A 22,536-nucleotide genomic window follows, 5' to 3' on the forward strand; every position below is an offset into this window, starting at 1 on the left:
GTAATTTTTTACTTAAAAGAAAAGACGTAATATTAATCGTTTAATAGTATACACAATTAGGTGCTTTTTTTGAAACAATGTCCATTATGTATCCTTTAACAGAAAATATAAATGAATAAATATTATAATAATTATTATTATTTTGTCCTGTAATTTATTTTTTTGGTAAAACAGCGACTTCTCGCGAAATAAAGTATTCTCTGCTTTAACAAAAAGACTTCAATTTATCAACAATTTACTGCTTTAAATGTTGTGTTTTGGTAAAACAGCGACTTTTTTTGTGAAATAAAAGTATTCTCTGCTTTAACCAAAAGACTTCAATTTATCAACAATTTACTGCTTTAAATGTTGTGTTATGGTAAAGCAGCGATTTTCTCGCGAAATAAAGTATTCTCTACTTAAAAAAAAAAAGACGTAATATTGGTCGTTTATGCCTCTCAATACTTTAAATAACTGTTATACTTTCCAAACTTTTTTGTTAACAATTTTAACGAATAACGAGCGACGGTTAAAACCTTCCGAGGGTCACTCAGGAGAGTGACCTTGACAATAGATGTCAAGGTCAAGGTCATCGGAGTGTGGTCCCTATTACTGCATAATTACCCAATCTTCTTTTAACCAATATTTATTTGCTTCTTCCAAATTTCCGCATCTCAGTTTTACTAAAGCTCTCACATCATTACTTATCCTTACCCTTTTTAAATTATCCTTCTTTAAATATTCCGGACCTCTCTTCAACTTATCTAACACTCTATATCTTTTATTATACCTTGCCTCTAGGATTTTATTTTCTTCTCATTGTCTCTGATTATCCCTTTCCCTACTTATTATTTCATTCTCTAAATTCGCTCCCTCTTTTCTCAGTTCCTCCAGTATGCCTATTCGCCATCCATTCTTGTTGTAATATCTTTCTCTCTCAATACTATACATATCCTTCCCCCCATAAGCTTTCTTTTTCTTCCAACAGTGCCTTACAATATCTCCTCCCATACCTTTTAACCCTTCGTAGTCACACTTGGTCAATTTGACCCGCGCTCAAATTTGAGGCTAAATATTGGTAAGTGCCTGGCTTAAAATGGGGTTTGGCTCGCTATCTATCAAGAGTTTGAAGTATCCTTTATTGGTAGAGATTGTTAGTCATTTGATTAAGGTGGCTCTAAGGTAAACTAAAAGACTAGCCATATAAATAAAACTTTGGGAGGTTGTTCTTTAACATATAATAAACCATCTCTTAAAATTTGAGACCCTGTTGCCATGTAAATTATTGCAAACGAGCAATATAAAAAATCACTTTTTAACATAGCTCTTATGGGAGGTTATTGAATTTTTACCGGAAATGATATGATATCTTTTAAGAAAAACTAGAGATATTAATAAAAAACTGAACACTGAAAGATGAAATCACAAGTTTTCCAGTGGTATATGAAAGGTTGTGTGTTGCCATGGATTTTTAAGAAATATTTGATCGAGAAAGTGATGATGCATGTGCGTGTCACGGAAGTAAAATGTCATGGACACGCTAAGAGGTTATATACGCCAGCGGGGAGACGGCGAGTCGGCTGCTAGATCTACACTATCTACACAGTACTTGCGCACTGACGCGAAAGAATCAAGACAACATTAATCAATCGACCTTTTATAGTTATTATAAATTTATAAACTACTTATAAAAATCAATGGGAACATTATCAATATTAATAATTTTTATTTAGATAAGATGTTTAGGAAAAATCATAATGTATTTTATCAAGTTTTATGTGAGTTGTATTATTGACTAACGATGTCACTTTAGAGCCACCTTAAATAGCCTTAAAGCGTCGGTATTTGTATGATAGCGGTTGCGGAAAAATCGTGCACGAATGCGGGTCAGATTGACCCATAGTGTGATTAGAACGTAATTTTAGTGAAAAAAATCGGATTTTTTTATAATGTTTAAAACAAGTGTTTGAACCGTAAGTGTGACTGTGGCATCTGCAATATTTTTTTCCATTGTTTTTATAACAATAACGGTGTTATTTGTTATCAGATGGCATACAATTTGCGTAGCAGTAGTAAGTTTCGACGCGAGTTACTGGAAAACGATAACGTTGAAAATAATTACGGTGGTAATCTTTTTGAAAGTGAAGAGAATAATGTTTTTATCCAGTCTGAGGGCAGCTAATTTAAAATCTTTGGTGAGGATATTGACGACACGGAGAATGCGACGCTAGATGAGCGAGTTTTGTTGCTCGCGACGAGATGAGCGCAGTCGCGCGCTTAAGGTTGTCCCCAATCCATTTTGAGACTAAACAGCTAAATAATGCCTTCAAAAATTGTCACACTATCTCGTAGAACCCTTGTTGAAGGAACGTTACAGTATACCAACCTTCCGGCTTAACATTAAAAAAAGGAATAGAGTCAATCCTCAGTATATATTCTATTTGGCAACGGAACCGTTTTGTAAAACGGTCAATGTCAGATGCGCATTGTGCCCGTAAAGCAAGATCGGAAGACCAGTCAACAGTGCTCCTCCTGCACCCGGCCGATATCCGACATTCATCACGTTGATCTCTGCGTCGACTGCGGTTGCACTGACTAAATGACTTTTTTGTCGTTTTATAACGAAAAAACAATAATACAATATAAATGTGTTTCTGTGTACTCAGGATATCCATAATAATAATAAAACACATTATTTTCTGATAAATCCACATTTTTTTCACTCCAAAATTGCCCCTTTTCATATGCCGGAATAAATACCTTTTTTGAAACGCGCACTAGAGGACTATTTTTTTTCTTAAAGTGTCGTATCTTAGGAGTATAACCTACAAATTTTATTTTAAAAAAATTAAAAAATTAAAAAATTAAAAAGTTAAGATTTTTGAAGTGAAAAAGCTACTTTTTACACATGCTCGCTTACGATTTGTTTTCAACATGTTGCCATTTGATCTCACAAAATCGCAGTTGTTTTATATTCTAGAATGTTCAAGGTATGTTCTAGAATTATTTGAACCCGATCGGACCGATACTATTAAAATGGCAACCGTTAAAAATCGACCCTTTTTTCATCAATTCTCTAATGTGATCCTACGTATATCCTAAATATTTAAAAGTCTGTACCGTTTTTATATATTTTTCACCCTATTTTCATACCTCCTTGCCTTCTTTTCTTTTCCTATTAAACACTAAAATCTTTGTCTTCTCTGTACATAGCTCTAATTTTCTTTTCTTTAGGAATCTCTTCAGTGTGCATTGATATCTATCAATGCATCCCTATTTCTCGCTACCATCACAATGTCATCCGCATACTCTAAATTTCAAACCCTAATTTTATCTACCACTATTTATTCTATATTCTTCTCTTTTCCATTACATCAGCTAAATCCGCTATATACAGATTGAACAGAAGTGAACTCATTACGCATCCCTGCCTTACTTCTTTTGATGTCTGGAACTCTTTCGTATATCCATGACTGGTCCTCACCACAACTTCCGTTTACTCGTAAATCATTTCCAATCTTCTTATCAGTTGTTCTTTTATTCCCTTTCCTCGTAGAATTCTCCACAGGATTTCCCTATCCACATTATCAAATGCAGCCTTGAGATCTGCAAATACACCTTTTCCATTTTACCTTCTTTTCTTCTTTCCTCTTGAATCAAATGGTTCAGCACGAATATGTTATCTATCGTTGACCTTTCTCTTCTAAAACTCGATTGACTCTCCGGAACCATCCCCTTCTCTTCAGCCTTCATGTCTAGCCTGCTCCTTAGTACCTCCGCATAAACCTTGTACGCCGTACATAATAGCGAGATACCTCTATAATTACTCGTCCTCTCTTGATTTTATACCCATACCTTTTTGTTCCTTTTCTTATTTATGTATTTCCAAACTTCTGCTTCCTTCCTTAATTTTCTTAACTCCTCTTTTTCCTTTCGTCTCTTCTCCTCTTGTTTCTTTAACTGCAGATCTCTCAGCTTTTCTTTTTCTTCTGTGTACTTATCCCTGTCTATTTTGCCGTTTCTCCACTTCGTGTACATTCTATGCACCTCCCTCCTCTTTCTAGTACAGCTCCTGTCCCACCAGTCCTTATGTTCTAGTTTCTTTTTCTTGATTCTCACTCTTTTTTTAACTATTGCTCCATGTACAATTTGCTTAATTCTTTGCCATTTCTCCTCCACCGATCTACATACTTGTCCTTCTTTACATAACTCCTCCGTCGTCTCTTTATACTTCTGTATAGCATCCTTATCCCACTGAACAACTAGTTTTTCCTCTTCTTTTCTTGCTTCTCCTTCCACTTCTTCCTCTTGTCCCCTTTCTTTCTCTATTTCCACTTCCAGAATTAATGGCATATGATCTGAGTCTACTCTGTCATCTATCCTAAATTTTACAATCTTCTCGTGCGCATTTTCACTTACTACCGCATAATCTATTACCGTACTACCTCTAGCTCCTACATAAATGTATTCGCCTTCCCAATCTCCTTCTGTTATTCTATTTAATATATACCATCTTTTCTCTCTCTTTCTCTCTTGTACCCATTCTACAAAATTTCTTTCTCCGTTACTGTCAAGAGACACGGTAGTGTCTCGCGCCAAGTGCACGCGGAGCGAGACCGACCGTGACTTTTTTACGCGACGCGACGGGTTGCGAGTACTCGAGATGTTGAGATCTCGATAACGAGTGAACGGATCAAGTTCTAAGTAGGCTTGATCGATTGCTTGGGGTCCAATTAGGGGGGGGGGGTTTCTTTTATAATATTCCGCTCCGTGCCCTACGAGCGGAGATATTGCGACGCAAAGTCCAAATGTGAAATTTTTTTATTAAGATACTTCTTCTTCTTCTACTTCTAACGCCAACGTTTTATATGATGACGTCATAATCAGAAACGTTACTTTCACTTTTTCGACACTGGCGGCTAGCGGCGTTAGTATCGCAGTGCAGTGCAGTGCAGACAGTGCGTTCGTTTAGAGCGCTGTTAGTCAGTTCATCTGATCAGTTAAACTATCTCGATCGATCGAGAGACACGGTAATACGCGCGGAGCGAGACCGACTGTGTGACTCTTTATTATGCGACGCGACGATTAATTCAAGGTAATTGTTTTATGTAATTATCCTATATATATTGAGTCAATGGAAAAGAAGATTCTCTACGCTTGGCAGAAAGTACCGCTAGGGAATTTTTTAGTCAATTCTTATGAATCAAGCTTGAATTCAATGTCTAGGTATCCCATGTTGCCGATGACGAGGTCCAGATAGTACGCTTCATAGTTTTTGGTGTCCAGGTGTAATAATACGTTGAATTTGATGTGTCCCAGGTTGCCGATGACGAGGTCCACATAGTGCGCTCCGTAGTTTTCGGTGTCTACGTATAATAATACATTGAATTCGATGTCCACGTGTCCCAGGTTGCCGATGACGGGATCCAGATAGTGCGCTTCATAGTTTTTGGTGTCTACGTATATTAATACCTTGAATTCGATGTCCACGTGTCCCAGGTTGCCGATGACGGGATCCAGATAGTGCGCTTCATAGTTTTCGGTGTCTATGTGTAATCGTACGTCGAATTTGATGTCTAGGTGTCCCAGGTTGTCGATGACGAGGTCCAGATATCGCGCTCCGTAGTTTTCGGTGTCTAGGTGTATTAATACCTCGAATTCGATATCTACGTGTCCTACATTGGGTGCGTTCAGCCGATACTTTGCTAGCCTAGCAATCGTGAGCAGTCGCTCGTTTTCGCTCGTTTCCTCTTTTTTGACTTACTGGATTAAAAAGAGAAGAAACGAGCACAAACGAGCAACTGCTCACGATTGCTAGGCTAGCGGAGTATCGGCTGAACGCACCCATTCAGATTTAAAGTTATTAATACACCTAGACACCAAAAACTATGAAGCGCATTATGTGGACCTCGTCATCAGCAACCTGGGACACCTAGACATCAATTTCAAGGTATTAATACACGTAGACACCAAAAACTACGGAGCGCACTATGTGGACCTCGTCATCGGCAACCTGGGACACCTAGACATCGAATTCAACGTACAATTACACCTGGACACCGAAAACTATGAAGCGCACTATCTGGATCTCGTCATCGGCAACCTGGGACACGTGAACATCAAATTCGAGGTATTATTACACCTAGACACCGAAAAATACGGAGCGCGATATCTGGACCTCGTCATCGGCAACCTGGGACACGTGGACACCGAAAACTACGGAGCGCACTATGTGGACCTTGTCATCGGCAACCTGGGATACCTAGACATCGAATTCAACGTACGATTACACCTGGACACCAAAAACTATGAAGCGCATTATGTGGACCTCGTCATCAGCAACCTGGGACACCTAGACATCAATTTCAAGGTATTAATACACGTAGACACCAAAAACTACGGAGCGCACTATGTGGACCTCGTCATCGGCAACCTGGGACACCTAGACATCGAATTCAACGTACAATTACACCTGGACACCGAAATCTATGAAGCGCATTATCTGGATCCCGTCATCGGCAACCTGAGACACGTGGACATCGAATTCAAGATATTAATACACGTAGACACCAAAAACTATGGAGCGCACTGTGTGGACCTCGTCATCGGCAACCTGGGACACGTAGACATCGCATTCAACGTATTATTACACCTGGACACCGAAAACTACGAAGCGCACTGTGTGGACCTCGTCATCGGCAACCTGGGACACGTGGACATCGAATTCAAGGTATTAATACACGTAGACACCGAAAACTATGGAGCGCACTATGTGGACCTCGTCATCGGCAACCTGGGACACCTAGACATCGAATTCAACGTACGATTACACCTGGACACCGAAAACTACGAAGCGCACTGTGTGGACCTCGTCATCGGCAACCTGAGACACGTGGACATCGAATTCAAGATATTAATACACGTAGACACCAAAAACTACGGAGCGCACTGTGTGGACCTCGTCATCGGCAACCTAGGACACGTAGACATCGCATTCAACGTATTATTACACCTGGACACCGAAAACTACGAAGCGCACTGTGTGGACCTCGTCATCGGCAACCTGGGACACGTGGACATCGCATTCAACGTATTATTATACCTAAACACCGAAAACTACGAAGCGCATTATGTGGACCTCGTCATCGGCAACCTGAGACACCTAGACATCGAATTCAACGAAAGATTACACCTGGACACCGAAAACTATGAAGCGCACTATCTGGATCCCGTCATCGGCAACCTGGGACACGTGGACATCGAATTCAACGTATTATTACACCTGGACACCGAAAACTATGAAGCGCACTGTGTGGACCTCGTCATCGGCAACCTGGGACACGTGGACATCGAATTCAAGGTATTAATACACGTAGACACCGAAAACTACGGAGCGCACTATGTGGACCTCGTCATCGGCAACCTGGGACACCTAGACATCGAATTCAACGTACGATTACACCTGGACACCGAAAACTACGAAGCGCACTGTGTGGACCTCGTCATCGGCAACCTGAGACACGTGGACATCGAATTCAAGATATTAATACACGTAGACACCAAAAACTACGGAGCGCACTGTGTGGACCTCGTCATCGGCAACCTGGGACACGTAGACATCGCATTCAACGTATTATTACACCTGGACACCGAAAACTACGAAGCGCACTGTGTGGACCTCGTCATCGGCAACCTGGGACACGTGGACATCGAATTCAAGGTATTAATACACGTAGACACCGAAAACTACGGAGCGCACTATGTGGACCTCGTCATCGGCAACCTGGGACACGTAGACATCGCATTCAACATATTATTACACCTGGACACCGAAAACTACGAAGCGCACTGTGTGGACCTCGTCATCGGCAACCTGGGACACGTGGACATCGAATTCAACGTATTATTACACCTGGACACCGAAATCTATGAAGCGCATTATCTGGTTATATATATACCTAATTTTTACTTAAATAGAAATCTTCCTCCTGACCGATAAGTTTATCGACCTAATTTTGAAATACGCGCGCGATATCGAAACTGGCGATACTTGCGCCGCCAGCGTCGAAAAAGTGAAAGTGACGTTTCTCTGATGACGTCATAATAGATCGCAGCGTTAGGAGGAGACGGAGACGTATCTTAAAAATAAATTTTCACATTTGGACTTTGCGTCGCAATATCTCCGCTCGTAGGGCACGTAGCGGAATATTATGAGAGAAACCCCCCCCTAATTGGACCCCAAGCTATCGATCAAGCCTACTTAGAACTTGATCCGTTCACTCGTTATCGAGATCTCAACATCTCGGGTACTCGCAACTCGTCGCGTCGCGTAAAAGAGTCACGGTCGGTCTCGCTCCGCGTGTACTTGGCGCGAGACACTACCGTGTCTCTTGATCTGGCTCACTCCTGTTACTGTCCTACTCGCTCTTATTAACGAATTAATTGCGAACTTATTACTTCTTATAGTACTACTGTGACACTTATATATTATACTGTTTATATGTTGCATCCAGTCGTCCACCGGTCATACTTTTTCTAACGCGACGATGTATGTACACGCTTTTTTTTTTTTTTTTTTTTTTTTTTTTTTTTTTTTTTAAGCAGGGAGGGGAAAATGCCTGACGCACACCCGCGTCGGCCGTCCGGCGGGGTAGTGTGGGGTTTGCACCCACTAAAAACCCCTCTCCTTGAAACACAGCACGCTGGACTACAGTTGCCACACGCGGAACTACTCGAGGCATGACATCACGTGAATATAAATAGTTAATACATTAATATCTTTGCAAAAAAAATATATATATGTATATTATTTGGAAATAACTAATTTTTTAAGGCTATGCTATATAAACTATTTATATTTAGCTGATGCGCAATTTAAACATAGAATGCATTTTTAAAAAAAATTTATCAAAAAAAGCAGAAAAAAGATTTGAACTTAGAAGTTTTATTTCAATACTTTGTGTTGCTGTTAATGAGCATGACGTAAAGACCACAATCACAGTTGATATAATTGCATAAATCGTCGACTAACAGGTTTCATCACGGGGAAATATACATAAATGTAGGTTTCCTTTAATAAAAATATCAGTTGTATTTTTGACGTCTTTTATTTCTCATATTTATATTTTACGACGTTTGTTATTGCGAATGATTTATGAAAATCATTGATATATAGTACGTGTGTTATGTTACTTTTTAGTTTTAGTAGTGTACTTTTAGTAGTAATACTTTTAATAGTTTAGTTATTATAGTTGTAGAATAACGTGCGCAACACTTAATATGCTTATGTTAATAGCAGCATATAATAAATCTAAATGTACTTTTTTAAATCTTTATTATAATTTGCATCTTATTACGCATCATTGATAACAAGAAAATGCATGATTTTACAATTTCGTAGCTTGATCACATATTACAATTTTTTATATATTCCGTGACAAGACCTGCTAGTCTACGATTTATGCAATTATTTCAATTGTGATTGCGGTCTTCTATATGAAATTGAAAAATTTATGCTTATTTTTTTCATTACTGGAAATTCATACTCGTTGCAAAGTAACATAACTTGCAAACATATATGCCTCTATTGAGACATAATGGATGCAATATCATGATACAATGTAGAAAGTATTTCTGTCCACAATGACGGCCCGGAACGATAAGATGCAATAAAACAATAATAGATTTAAAAAAGTATTGTATTTCATATTTTGTACAAAATTAATATGTAAAAAGCATTATTTACAATATATTTTAAAATAATTCTGCGTTCTATATATATATATGTATATATATATATATATATATATATATATATATATATATGTTATTTTATTGCTTACTTTTTTACGCTTATGTATTGCAGTTATTTTTATTCTATCTTGCTACAATCTTATAATTATTTCTTATTTGTTTAACAAATTACTCATTTTACTCTGCTTAAAAAAAAAAAAAAAAAAGAAAAAAAAAAAAAAGCGTGTACATACATCGTCGCGTTAGAAAAAGTATGACCGGTGGACGACTGGATACAACATATAAACAGTATAATATATAAGTGTCACAGTAGTACTATAAGAAGTAATAAGTTCGTAATTAATTCGTTAATGAGAGCGTGTAGGACAGTAACAGGAGTGAGCCAGATAAGAACAACGGCGCGCAAGGAAAAGACTCGATGCTCGATCCTCGATCAGATCCCCACCCCCGAGCCTTCTGCATGTGTTATTCTCATCTCGCTCACTCCAATTACTGTTTCGCTCGCTCTTATTGTCATCTCGCTCACTCTTATACCTTCTCACTCGCTCACATAACGAAAAATCAATAACTTTGCGTTACCGACATTAGCACGGAACGCAACCTAAATCGTGCACGTATGTGTTACCCCGTGGCCCAAACGTGGACGGTGGCTACGTAGTTCATGTGCACGTTTTACGTCGATCCCAGAGGGCGTATCGCGTTCGCGGATCACCTAAAACCGGGCCGTGTCGTCTCTCATTCTTCTCTCTGATTACAATTACAAAAAAGAAATGATATCTCTTTAAATTACAGCGCCAATTACAGAGAGAACATATATATTGCCTTAAAAAATAATTGTTGCACTACTTTGAAAAATCTTTAAATTGTGTTTAAATTTAACAAGGGAATACAAGATATTTAAATACAAAGTTTACATGTGTATTTTTTAGTGGTCACAAAGAATTTACAGAGGTAACAGTACAAAATAAAAAGATTTTATTAAAATACATAAATTTTTCTTGTAAAAAAACTTGGCGCTGTTAGACCGCGAAATTTTAAATAAATAAATAAACTTATCCTTTACTTAATTATAAGCCGCATTATCCGCCGTCCGCGTCGTCACGCCGTCACGCACACCCATATCACTCACTCGCACATCCACGCTGATAATCATTTAATATTACTCTCATCGCATTCTTCTCTGAATTATTTTTATTTATTGTTGTCCTTATTTATTTAAAATTTCGAGTCTAGCAGCGCCAAGTTTTTTTACAAGAAAAATTTATGTATTTTAATAAAATATTTTTATTTTGTACTGTTACCTCTGTAATTCTTTGTGGCCATTAAAAAATACACATGTAAATAACTTTGTATTTAAATATCTTGTATTCCCTTGTTAAATTTAAATAAAATTTTTTAATCTTATAAAATTGTTATTATTCATTCTTTTCTAATTAACACAATTTAAAGATTTTTCAAAGTAGTGCAACAATTATTTTTTGAGGCAATATATATGTTCTCTCTGTAATTGGCGCTGTAATTTAAAGAGATATCATTTCTTTTTTGTAATTGTAATAGATCACTTGAAGCGCGACTCTTTTTTTTGATAAGGTAACATAATTTTGTGATGTGTCTTGATAGATCACTTGGGTTATAGATTTTCGGAAATAAAGATACTACTGCTTAGATTTTTTTGAAATTTTTCGAGATATAAAAATTACGTCTACCACTTGTTACTTAAATTTTTTTGAGGTATAATACAAATTACTTTTTTTTTTTTTACGTAACAACATATAGTTAAACTACTATGCGTGAACTTGGCGCCTTTTTTTACCTTTTTTTTTTAAAAAAGGTAATTTTGTACGGTTATTTTATCTTTACTTCTTTTTTTCCAACTCCATCTCTTCTATGTCCAAACCTCCTAACTTTCTTATCCTTATATTAAAATCACCACCTATTATAATATTTACCCTTTCCTCGTCCTCCACAATAACCTGTTCATTCTTTCCTCCAATTCTCTCCATCCCCCTGAGTTGTACACCGAAAAAATTCTACAACTTTCTTTCTCTCCTACTATTTCTGATACTACTACATCCCCTTCTTCCTCCTTAATTAACCTACTACCTACTTTCCCCCTTGTTTTGCCTATTACAAAACCTTTGCTCTCCCTCTTCTTTTTACTTTCCTAGCATAGCTGCATGTCCATTCGTGCGTCTTTGACATCTTGTCTTTAATTCTTTCCTATCCCTATTTTTCTAGCCATGTTTTACATAAACTAATGAAATCAAACTTTCCTATGTATTTCCAAAACTCTTTATTTTTATTTACTAAACCCGCTGTGTTCCAAAATACAAATCTTTTCCCCCTTTTTATGCCCTTCTCTCCCTTTTCGGTTTTCCTTTTTCCTTTATCTCCTTCCTTGCTAGGACTCTCTGGAGTGTATGAGAGTGAATGAGATCCGAGAGTGAGAAGAGCGTTCGAGTGTGAGAGCGAGGATGCCGGAGCGAGACGGCAGAAGGCGTGGAGAGTGGGGGCTTCGGGTCTTGCGAGCGTTCGTCAAACAGTCTTTTGTAACCGTTCAATAAATATGGTCATATTGAATATTTGTGTACCTCTCAATTACCCGTACAGACCAACTGGCGACGAGGATAAAACGACATAGGCTATAAGCCGGATAAACGACAAGAAGGATATCAGACCAAGAACTGCCTGGATCCAAGAGCTATCGAAGGAACAAGTACGGGAAGAACTGAGCAGAAAAGAAATCGAATGGGACGAAGAGGAAAACCTCGAAAAACTGCGTATAAAGCTACGTACGGCAGCGAAAGAATCACGTTCGCAAATAACGGAGGATCAAAGACAACCAGAAGACGGGAGACCAACAGATACGGGAACAAGGAAATCAAGAATGGAATACCGAAGTCAACTGGATTTCAAGTTCGGGGTAGACGATTGGGAATAATTCGTAGAGCGGATTGAATTGTACTTCATGGTAAATGAGATTACAGATGTAGCGAAGAAAAGAGCAATTTTACTAACAAAAGTGAGCGCGGATACATACGCGGCGATTCGAAAAATGTGTGCCCCGAGCAAGCCAGCGGAAACAGACTTTGAAATCATTATGGAAAAAATGACGCAATATTTCAAGCCGAAAGTAAGTGTGCAGGTGCTGCGTGATCGAGTGAGACAACGCATACAACTCGAAAACGAGACCGTCGTGCAATATATAGCCGCTTTGCAAGAATTAGCGAGAGACTGTAAGAGTTTGCAAATGTGGACGATGCAGTAAAAGATGAATTCCTAAATGGGATTCGAAATCGCGATGTAAGAGTCGCGCTATTCAGAGAAGATAATTTAACGTTGGCTACAGCAACAACGATAGCCACAGCATACGAAGCGGCGAATCGGAGCGCCGACGAAATCAAAACACACGTGCGCGCAGAGGAGGGAGAGTCAAACGAAACCACGAACGTGGTAAACAGTTTGGAGAGCTCGAACACATCTCGACGGTACAATACCAACCGCAGAGGAGTAACCAGGGGAACGAGAGGGAGAGGGACGGCAACAAGCTCACAACAACAGTGAACATTGGCGCCGGGACCATCGACGGCTGAAGACTGTACGTGCTGTGGTAGAAAAAGACATAAGATTAGAGACTGCTGGCATAGAGAGAAAGAGTGTCATAATTGCGGTAAGAGGGGGCATCTCGAAGCGGTATTTAGAGCGAGAAAACAACGGAAGGTAAAAAACATTTGCGAAAAAGAATCCGACACGGACGGGAGCGATAATGATTCAGATTCCGATTGTTATCTTTTGTCACTGGCGATTAAGAAAGCCGATATATAAATGCCGTAAAAATTAGATCACAATATCTTAAGCTGAGGATAGAGGGAAATAATTTCAACATGGAAATCGACGGCGGGGCGACGGTATCCTTAATTAGCGAAAAAGTAAGAGAGCGTTGGTTTGCGTTGGCGTTGGCGAGGACTGCAAAGATACGCTATTTTTTTATCCGCGTTTTGATTTCGCGTAGAATATGTACGTTCAGCGGAAAATGTAGCCGATGGATTCTCAAGACTCTCCATACTCGAGAAAAAAGCAAAAGAAGAGAAAACGGAGATGACATACTTAAAATACGTGACCGACCAAAAATTCGCATGTTTTGATTACAAACAAATCGCAAAGGAAACCAGCCGAGATAAGGAACTAGCACAGGTAACAAAGTACATCACGCTAGGGTGACCACACCGAAAAAATATACCAGAGGGTCTGCAAAAATATGAGATCAGGAAGGACGAACTAACAATGGAAGAAAATTGCCTAATGTGGGGCTATGTGTCATTATACCAAAGAAATTACAAGAAGAGGTGCTCAGCGAATTGCATGCGACGCATGCAGGAATAGTCAGAATGAAATCGATCGCGAGATCGTTTTTCTGGTGGTCGAAAATTGATCAGGACGTGGAAAGACGCACCACTGAAACCACCAGCGAGAGTTTGGAATTGGCCGGAAAAGCCGTGGCAACGCGTATACACGGATTTCATTGGACCGTTTCAAGGTCACAGTTTCCTGCTGATTATCGACGCACGTACAAAGTGGCCGGAAGTAGAGATCATAAAGTCAACGACAGCAACAGCAACGATAGCAGTGTTCCAAAAGATATTCTCACGTTTCGGACTGCCGCACTACATAGTCAGCGACAACGGAACACAATACGCGAGCGCGGAGTTTGCGGAATTTCTACGACCGTTAGGAGTGAAGCACTTGTTTGCGCCAGTAAAACACCCAGCTACAAACGGGGTAGTCGAAAATTTTGTGAAGGTATTTAAGAAAAAAGTCAAGACAATGTTAAAGGATGGGAAAAAAATACAACAAGCAATCGACATGTTCCTTTTCGATTACCGTACGACCAAGCACAGCACCACAGGCGAATTGCCCGCGAAACTAATGTTCAACCGGGAACTGCGAACGCGTTTTAGTTTGTTGCAACCAGACATAACACAAACAGTACTCCGAAAACAAGCTAAACAGATCGAGAGCAAAGGAGGCAGCAGACGTGCCGAGTTCGCTGAGGGGGAAGCGGTCTGGGCTCGAGATTTTCGGAAGGACGCCGGGAACTGGAGTAAAGCAAAAATAACCGAACAGCTCGGACCAGTGACATACAAAATACGTTTCGACGACAACGTGGAGACAAAACATGCAAACCAATTGACTGGAAGACCGGAAACAACGAGGGAACGAGACGCCAAAACATCGAACCACGAAGAACCAGAACCACGACGATCGGCAAGACTTCAGGGAAAAGCGAGGGATAAACGTTGAATCAAACGGTGGAGAGTTGGAGTGTATGAGAGTGAATGAGATCCGAGAGTGAGAAGAGTGTTCGAGTGTGAGAGCGAGGGTGACGGAGCGAGGATGCCGGAGCGAGACGGCAGAAGGCGTGGAAAGTGGGGGCTTCGGGCCTCGCGAGCGTTCGTCAACCAGTCTCTTGTAACCGTTCAATAAATATGGTTATATCGAATATTTGTGTACCTCTCAATTACCCGTACAGACCACTCTCCTGTGCCACCTTCCTGGCTTAAACGAAATTTTATTCTTTTTCATTACTCTTACTTGTTCCTGCCCCAACTTCCTCTCTCTCTTCACCTTCCATTCTATTTTCCTTGTCTTTTTCCTTATCACTAATTACGCTTGTTCCTCCCCCTTCGCTTTTCTCTTCGTACACATGCATACCTTCTTTTCCATATCTTCTAACCTTTCCATTACACATTTCTCCAAATCCTCTATTTTATCTTTAATCTCTCTTATACTTTCTTCTTACACCCTCTCTTTTATTCTTATATCCTTCATATATTCTCTATACATCCTCCTATTCTCTTTTAGCACCTTTAGTTCTTTGCTGAGTTGTTCACATAAATCCTTTCCTATTTTCTGCCATTCATCCCCTTTTCCTTTACTCTCTTCTAACCTAAACGTTACTTTTTTACCATTATCCTTTTTTTCCGCAACTAATTTCCTCTGCTTACTATCCTGCCTTATCTTAACTTTCCCGCGGTTCCCGCGCTTCTCGCTTCTCTGCCCACCATATCTAAATCAGATTCCTTCTGCTTTACCACATATCTATTCATTCTCTCCTTACCGACACCTTCCGAGCTTCCCGTCCTTTTCGCCATCCTAACCTTTCTCCCCCCCTTTGGCGGTTCCTTTCCTTCTCTCTAATGTTTTTCCTATTGTTCGCTTATTATTTTTCCATTTAATCGCCGTACTTCCTTATTTCATCTTCTCACTCACTTTACAATTGTTCGTTTATTACCACTTATAACTATCTCTTACGCTCAATTCGCAACCACCCTCTTGCACGCCACCTAACCAAGTCTTTCTTTTTATCTTATTAAAAATATTTTGGGAAGAACTTTCAAACATTTTATATTATTGCTTCTTTATAGAGGAAGCTTTATTGTCATAAACTTTGTATATAGACCTTTGATCGCATATAAAGCTAGGTCTAATCAACCAAATTTTAAAGAATTATGTATATGAAATAGGGGTAGAAAAGACCAAAGAAAAAATTGTTTTTTTTTAGTTTTCACTGCCAATGTGTTCAAAATGTTCTAAAACGTCGGAAAATTGTAATTTTAAAAAATGTCCGGATGTGTGTGTGTGTGTGTGTGTGCGCCAAATTTACCAAAATTTCTATAACTCAAGAACTGATTAACCAAATTTTAAAGAGTTATATATCAAATAGGGGTAGAGAATATAATAGAATTAATAAAAATTGCTAATAATAAAGGGGTTACCGATTTCTATCTAAAAAAATCTACATGATTACTCTAATTTCCGCAAATTTTGAGATATCGAGCTTAAAGGTAGATTGGTGTTGAATTTGGCAATGATCGGTGAAGAGGTTACCGATTTTTGTATAAAAAGTGTACAAGTCATACATGCAATCTTATATATAAACTATTATTAAAAGAAGGTTGTTTTAAATTTGACGAAGATTGGTGAAAGGGTTACCGATTTTTGCCTAAAAATGTATAGGGTAGACAGAGGCGAATCGGATTACTAATTAGCACGATAAAACAGCTTGTTTGAAACAAAACACTAACGAAAACTGTCTTAAAACTTATATTGATCCGATTCGCCTCGGTTTACCCTAAGTTATTTGATGGATAGAATATTATTAAAGAAAGATTGTTACTGAATTTGGCGAGGATCTCGGTGAAGGGATTACCGATTTCTGCTTAAAAAGTGTATAAGATGCCTATCATTAAAGGAAGGTTGTTTTGAATTTTGCGAGAATCGGTGAAGGAGTTACCGATTTCTGCTTAAAAAGTTATTTACATGTATAAGTTATACATGTAATTTTATATAGAGTATCATTAAAAGAAGGTTGGTATTGAATTTGGCGATAATCGGTAAAAGGGTTCTTTGTTTATAAAATTTTGAATTTTTTGAGAAATGTCCGTGGTTGCTCTAACTTTCGCCAATTTTGAGATATCAGGCTATTTATAATTCTATTATATTCTTCAGTCTTTTCTATCCCTATTTCATATATAATCCTTTAAGATTTGGTTGATTAAACTCAGCTTTATACGCGATTAAAGATCCATATGCAAAGTCCATATTGGACCATGTAGCCTGAACTCCCAAAGTCAACATCTATTTGACATTGCGCGTCGATTTCAAAACCCCACTTGTGCTGCTAAGCTCTATCAATTCATAAAAAAATTAAATTTAAAATTAAAAGAAGTGTGCAAATTAGAAATTTGAACATTGCTTCCTCATCAATACAAATCGCTACCATTGCTCCTATTTTATTTCGTTCATAAAGCTTTCTCTATGAGGAAGCCAATACAAATAAATACTAATAATTATGCATCGAATAAAATATAACCTTCCTCATAGAGGAGCTTTGTGAGCGATAAAATATGAGCAATGATATTTTTGTTATGAAACAATGAATAAAATAAAAATATGTTAAATTATAATGCATAAGTTTGATTTATTTTATATAGTACATATTTTTAATTATTTTTCAAACTTTTAGCCAGCAATATACATACATCAGTATTCGTTTTATGTTATTTTTCATATGCCATTTTTTTACTCACATAGTACAACAATTTTACATATAGTTCTTTTATTCTATTTCAGATAAATCATGATGTCCCAAAGAAAGTATACGAATGCAATAGAAAGATTGGAAGGAAAGCGTTCGAAAGAACTCATGTCCTCTACCAGTCTTTCTGGTATGTCACAGTTATCTAACAGCAGCGAAGAAGCATTGGAGGCCTTGACGGTACATAAATCTCACAAATCTGATAATTCAAAAAAGTGAGTTTACTTGTGTTACGTATGCTACATGTTCATTAAAAACCCTCGAATTTCGTACAGTTATTTGATGAATCGTTCAACTCAATATTTCTTATGGTAATGAAGTTTTAAATATGTATATCGCTGATATTAATCAATTTCTATTATTTTTTGAGTCTTTTAAAAATATTTTATATAATATTTTTTTTACTTTTTTTTGATGCCTATTTTTCCCTTTTTTAATCAGAATTACAGAATGGTTTTTTTTTTAATTATATTATTTAATTGGATTGTATATTTTTATTAATATGTGTAATAGAGATTACCATGAGAAACACGGTCAAACTTTACAACTTTATTGTTGAAATTGAATAATTTTAATTTAACATTTGATATTTAAATATTAATAAGGCGTAGTGTCATAAACATATCCTTCCGCATCAATTTTTGTACAAATATAAATATGGTGATTATAATTGCGATCATTATTGGTTCGCAACAAAAAACAACCGCAAAACCAGTACGGGCAAAAAGTAACGGATTTGAAATCATATACATTGTGTGTATAAATATAGATGATAAAAATAAAGAATAAACGTGGAATGAGAGTATTAGTTGGTTTATTTTCCTTAAATAATAATCCCTTCATAGTAATTACGTTGTCTTATAGCAGCATTTGTATTCAAACGCTCGTCTTATGCATTTTTCTGTTAACACATTATACATTGTTTAATAGTGATATAAATATTTTTTTTTCAGTTTTGATATACAGCTTAAAAATTTTTAATTTTTTATCTATCTATAATCTTTAAAAATTCTCGCCAAAACAATCTCTAAGATTAATAAATTAATCTTCAACGGGAGGTAAAAATAAATAACAAAATTTATACCTTATTTAACTGCAAGTGGGTATTATGATGAAATTTTTCCAGTAAAAAATTAGTTACGAAGATATTTAAAACTGAATGTTTAAGAAATATTAGATGAGCGAAAATCGATTACAAATTAATAAAAGGATTCGCAAATATAAGATACATAAATATGTCTGTTTCCGTTTTTTTATCTTTTTATTTTATATTAGGAGCTATATAAATCTACTTATCATATAATATACATCGTATAACTTTCTAAATTTTATTTATTAATAGAAATGAATAATTTTATGTGTATAAAAATTCTCCGATTTTATATTAAATTATTCAGTGATAAGAATTATGTTTCTAATACTTTGTTGATGTTTATTTATAGTACAACGAATGCAAGAAATACGCTAAACAACGAATGGTTATTGAATGGACCAAATAGAAGCAAGACATCCGTTTTACGCTTCAAGTAAGTTGATATAAGAATTTATCTATCCGTTTATTCTTATTTTTAAAACACAGAAATGTTGAGCAACTGCATTTTATTTGTTCTTTAGATGTTCTGCCTTAGCTACACCACCGGAAGACCCGCCTGCGAAGCAGCTACACATGACTTACAAGATCTTTCAAACTGACACTAGACTCATCAATCTTCTGTTGCAATCACATGGTTTAAAAGAGGTAAGATTTTTGTAATATATCACGTATTGTGGATACGTGATAGATTACGAAAATATATACGTTATGGAACTTTTCGGAATGGATTTCGATCGGAATTGTTTAGTTATTTTTCTAGATTTCTATTGTGTTTTCTAGGGAAAACGGAATAATTCTGATCGGAATCCATTCCGAAAAGTTCCATAATACGTGCCCCGGTATTATATTTCTTGATTTGTTGTATTGTCGTGCCAATATTTTTTGTAGAATAATGTAACAATATTATTTAAGCAAATCCCCTGCATTATAAGTGAATGACGTGTGAAAGATAGGGGAGACCGGGGCGAAGTCGTTACTACAATTCAGTTTTAACATAAATTTTTTTTATTAAGCGGTTTGATAGATCATACTTTCTTTGTAAACTTTTTGAATTTTTGCAATATCTTCAAAATTGAAGAAAATATAGTACACGAAAATGTGCTGTGACGTCATACCTTATATAAGAAATGACGTCATACCTTTTGAAGTTGCCGTCATCAAAGAAACTTTAGCAAGCTATAACTTTCTCAAATTTAGGTTTTTTTTTAATTCAAAAAGTACTAAAAATTGGCTTAGATTCTCTACATTAATTATGGATGCCGCTTAATAAAAAAAAATGTTAAAACCGAATTATTTCGAAATCTGTATGTTGTGTGAACTCGCTATTAATATTGTAAACGCTACTTATGGTGCCCATATAACCAACAAAGTTTAGTGAGATTATAAGCCATGTTGTGATTTTCATTGAGGCAAACGTGTTTTCAGAGGTCAAAAGTAAAATTTTTTGCGCGTTGAAAATTTTAAACATTTTAAATATTATTTTTTCTCCGAATCTCGAGATAAGTGATTCTGAAGAGTAATGCATATTGAACACGAATCCAGTGAAATTTGTTTATTTTCGTTGATTTCTATAATATTTCATGAGCGACCAAACTTAAAACTTGTGTCCGGGGCGAAGTCGTTATATACCAAGCCATATCATGGAGGATTCGGGCGAAAATAAAATAAAGTCAAAGAAGCAGCGGTCGGATTCCGGCGAGGACTTGGATAATATGTGCTGTGTGTGCTCATAGAGATGACAGAATAGAGCTGACGAGAAACAGTGCATTTCGTGCGAGCGTAGGGTACATAAGTGTGTGCGCTTTACTTGTAATTATTTTCCGCCATCGTGTTTTTAATTAATATTTCCATTTTTCTATTAAAAAATAAATAAAATGTATCCTATAATTTTTCATGATCGGAATTATGATTTTGTATTTAAAATTTAGTTTGAGAATGAAGTGACGACTCCGCCCCGGCAATTTTGACATTTCAATTTTTGCACCTTTGTCGTTTTCACTCTATATCAGTTGAACAAAGCGACGTAGACCAAAATGTCCTTATATTTATAATTGAATGCAAATATTTGAAACAAATATTTGGTAGCCAAGGGTTTACTCTTTACAACGGTATACCACATTTTACTAAAATTATTTGTTGTTAAAAATCGGCACCGAAAAAATAGTAACGACTTTGCCCCGATCTCCCCTATTTAAATTAAATTGAGTGTTATATAAATGGAAACAATCACACACAAACGAAAAAGAGAAGCGTTTCTTCACAATTTTTATTAATCATATTATAAATTATATTATATATGGCTCTCGTGACACATATGTAAAAGAAGCATGCATTCAATTTCCAAATTCAGCATAACACTGTATAAAAACGTAAAGTCTTATGTAAATCTTCAATACTGATACATCTTTAATGTATCAGTCTTATTATATTAAGCTGTTTGATAATGTCACGGTTCATATGCAATAAGGATCATTTCACGAAGTATTTTTGATATACGATTATTGGATATGAACGCAATTACTCCAGTAACAATGCGCATCAGAGCAAAAATCTACATTCATTTTTTCACGTTTTTTGCTTTTTACTAGTATTTTAATATCATCATCATCCCAGTTAGTCAAATTTCCAAACCACCTTAACCGTTTGTAACTGTGGAGTATGTTTAGTGCGCCGGTCGCTGATACTTGTCTTGCCTTAGAAATATAAAAGCATCTTAAATTTTGTAAATTGTTGTTGCATTCATCTGATTTTCGATTCCTGTATTTGATAGATGGTTTTACTAACTCTTTCAGATGCTGATTCGTCAAATCGTAGCTATTTTGAATGTGCGGTGACATTAACTCAGGAGCCAGCAAAAGTATTTTTGTAACCATTAATGCCTTCACTGTACATCCGAGTTGGATTTTCTTTAAATATTTAAAAGGCTGAGGATCATGTCCCTTTGTCCAAACTATATTTGATCCACTCTTAATGAGTATTTGCAGATTAGGACAATTGCTCAAAATTTCTTTTACATCCACCTGCAAAGGATCTTCACTTTCTATCATTTGAATATTAAGTTCACGTAAGATTTGACCATTTGTTCGAAAATAATTGTAAAAACCATTTAATTATTTGTTCTCCGGCAATACGTCATGTACGCTTAATGAGGTAATATAAGGGAAGAGGCATAGTGTGTCGGGAGAATGGTATGGTTCATAAATGTGTAATTTCTTAACTTTTGGAAACACTTGTGCTAAAAGTTGTATGTTAACAGGCGTTGTTTTACAACTCCTTGCTTCAGTTAAATTGAACGGAAGTTTTACATCGATGAGCTGATGCGTTATCTCTGCCACGTGTTCTATGTGGTTATATCCCGCTAAAGATTCAAGCTGTGGAATTTGCATTAGAACGAGTAACACGCCCAAACTAGTAACAGAGGTATCAGTGACATTCAGTACTCTTAGTGTGTCACATAATAGGTTTCTACTTTCATATCCCATAAATGGAAACACCTTTTCCGAGTGAAATCTCTTTTTCGATCTAGAGCTCTTTATCTTCCATATGCTAAACAAACTTTTGAATCGCGATCAACTAGTGTACTTTTGACGCGAAATGGAGCATTTCTCATCCT

The 22,536-nt window shown here is 36.8% G+C and overlaps 3 protein-coding genes and 1 pseudogene across 10 annotated transcripts in view; 2 read left to right on the top strand and 2 right to left on the bottom strand.

Annotated features, from left to right (window-relative positions):
• Positions 1-8,997, top strand: part of LOC143907328 (uncharacterized) — a 156,163-nt gene extending 147,166 nt beyond the window's left edge. Inside the window, exon 7 of the mRNA XM_077424011.1 lies at positions 8,960-8,997. Coding sequence (XP_077280137.1) covers positions 8,960-8,997 — 38 coding nt within the window. The remainder of the gene's footprint in view (positions 1-8,959) is intronic.
• Positions 1-22,536, top strand: part of Ttll5 (Tubulin tyrosine ligase-like 5) — a 184,687-nt gene that overhangs the window by 44,674 nt on the left and 117,477 nt on the right. For all 7 annotated transcript variants that reach the window (XM_077423646.1, XM_077423649.1, XM_077423645.1 and 4 more), the window contains exons 2-4: positions 17,866-18,045; positions 19,273-19,356; positions 19,445-19,568. In XM_077423646.1, the coding sequence (XP_077279772.1) occupies positions 17,873-18,045; positions 19,273-19,356; positions 19,445-19,568 (381 nt within the window). In that variant the 5' untranslated portion in view covers positions 17,866-17,872. The remainder of the gene's footprint in view (positions 1-17,865; positions 18,046-19,272; positions 19,357-19,444; positions 19,569-22,536) is intronic.
• The window catches only part of LOC143907127 (uncharacterized), a 225,763-nt pseudogene that overhangs the window by 24,967 nt on the left and 178,260 nt on the right, over positions 1-22,536 (bottom strand). The window lies entirely within an intron of this gene.
• LOC143907118 (uncharacterized) overlaps positions 21,080-22,536 on the bottom strand; it is a 10,130-nt gene continuing 8,673 nt past the window's right edge. Inside the window, 1 exon segment of the mRNA XM_077423654.1 lies at positions 21,080-22,536. This exon segment is cut by the window's right edge and continues 638 nt beyond it. Within this exon segment, the coding sequence (XP_077279780.1) occupies positions 21,422-22,536 (1,115 nt within the window). The 3' untranslated portion in view covers positions 21,080-21,421.

This window comes from Temnothorax americanus, unplaced genomic scaffold (genome assembly GCF_048541705.1).
Source record: "Temnothorax americanus isolate GAGA-0224 unplaced genomic scaffold, ASM4854170v1 Scaffold8, whole genome shotgun sequence".
Classification (NCBI taxonomy): domain Eukaryota; kingdom Metazoa; phylum Arthropoda; class Insecta; order Hymenoptera; family Formicidae; genus Temnothorax; species Temnothorax americanus.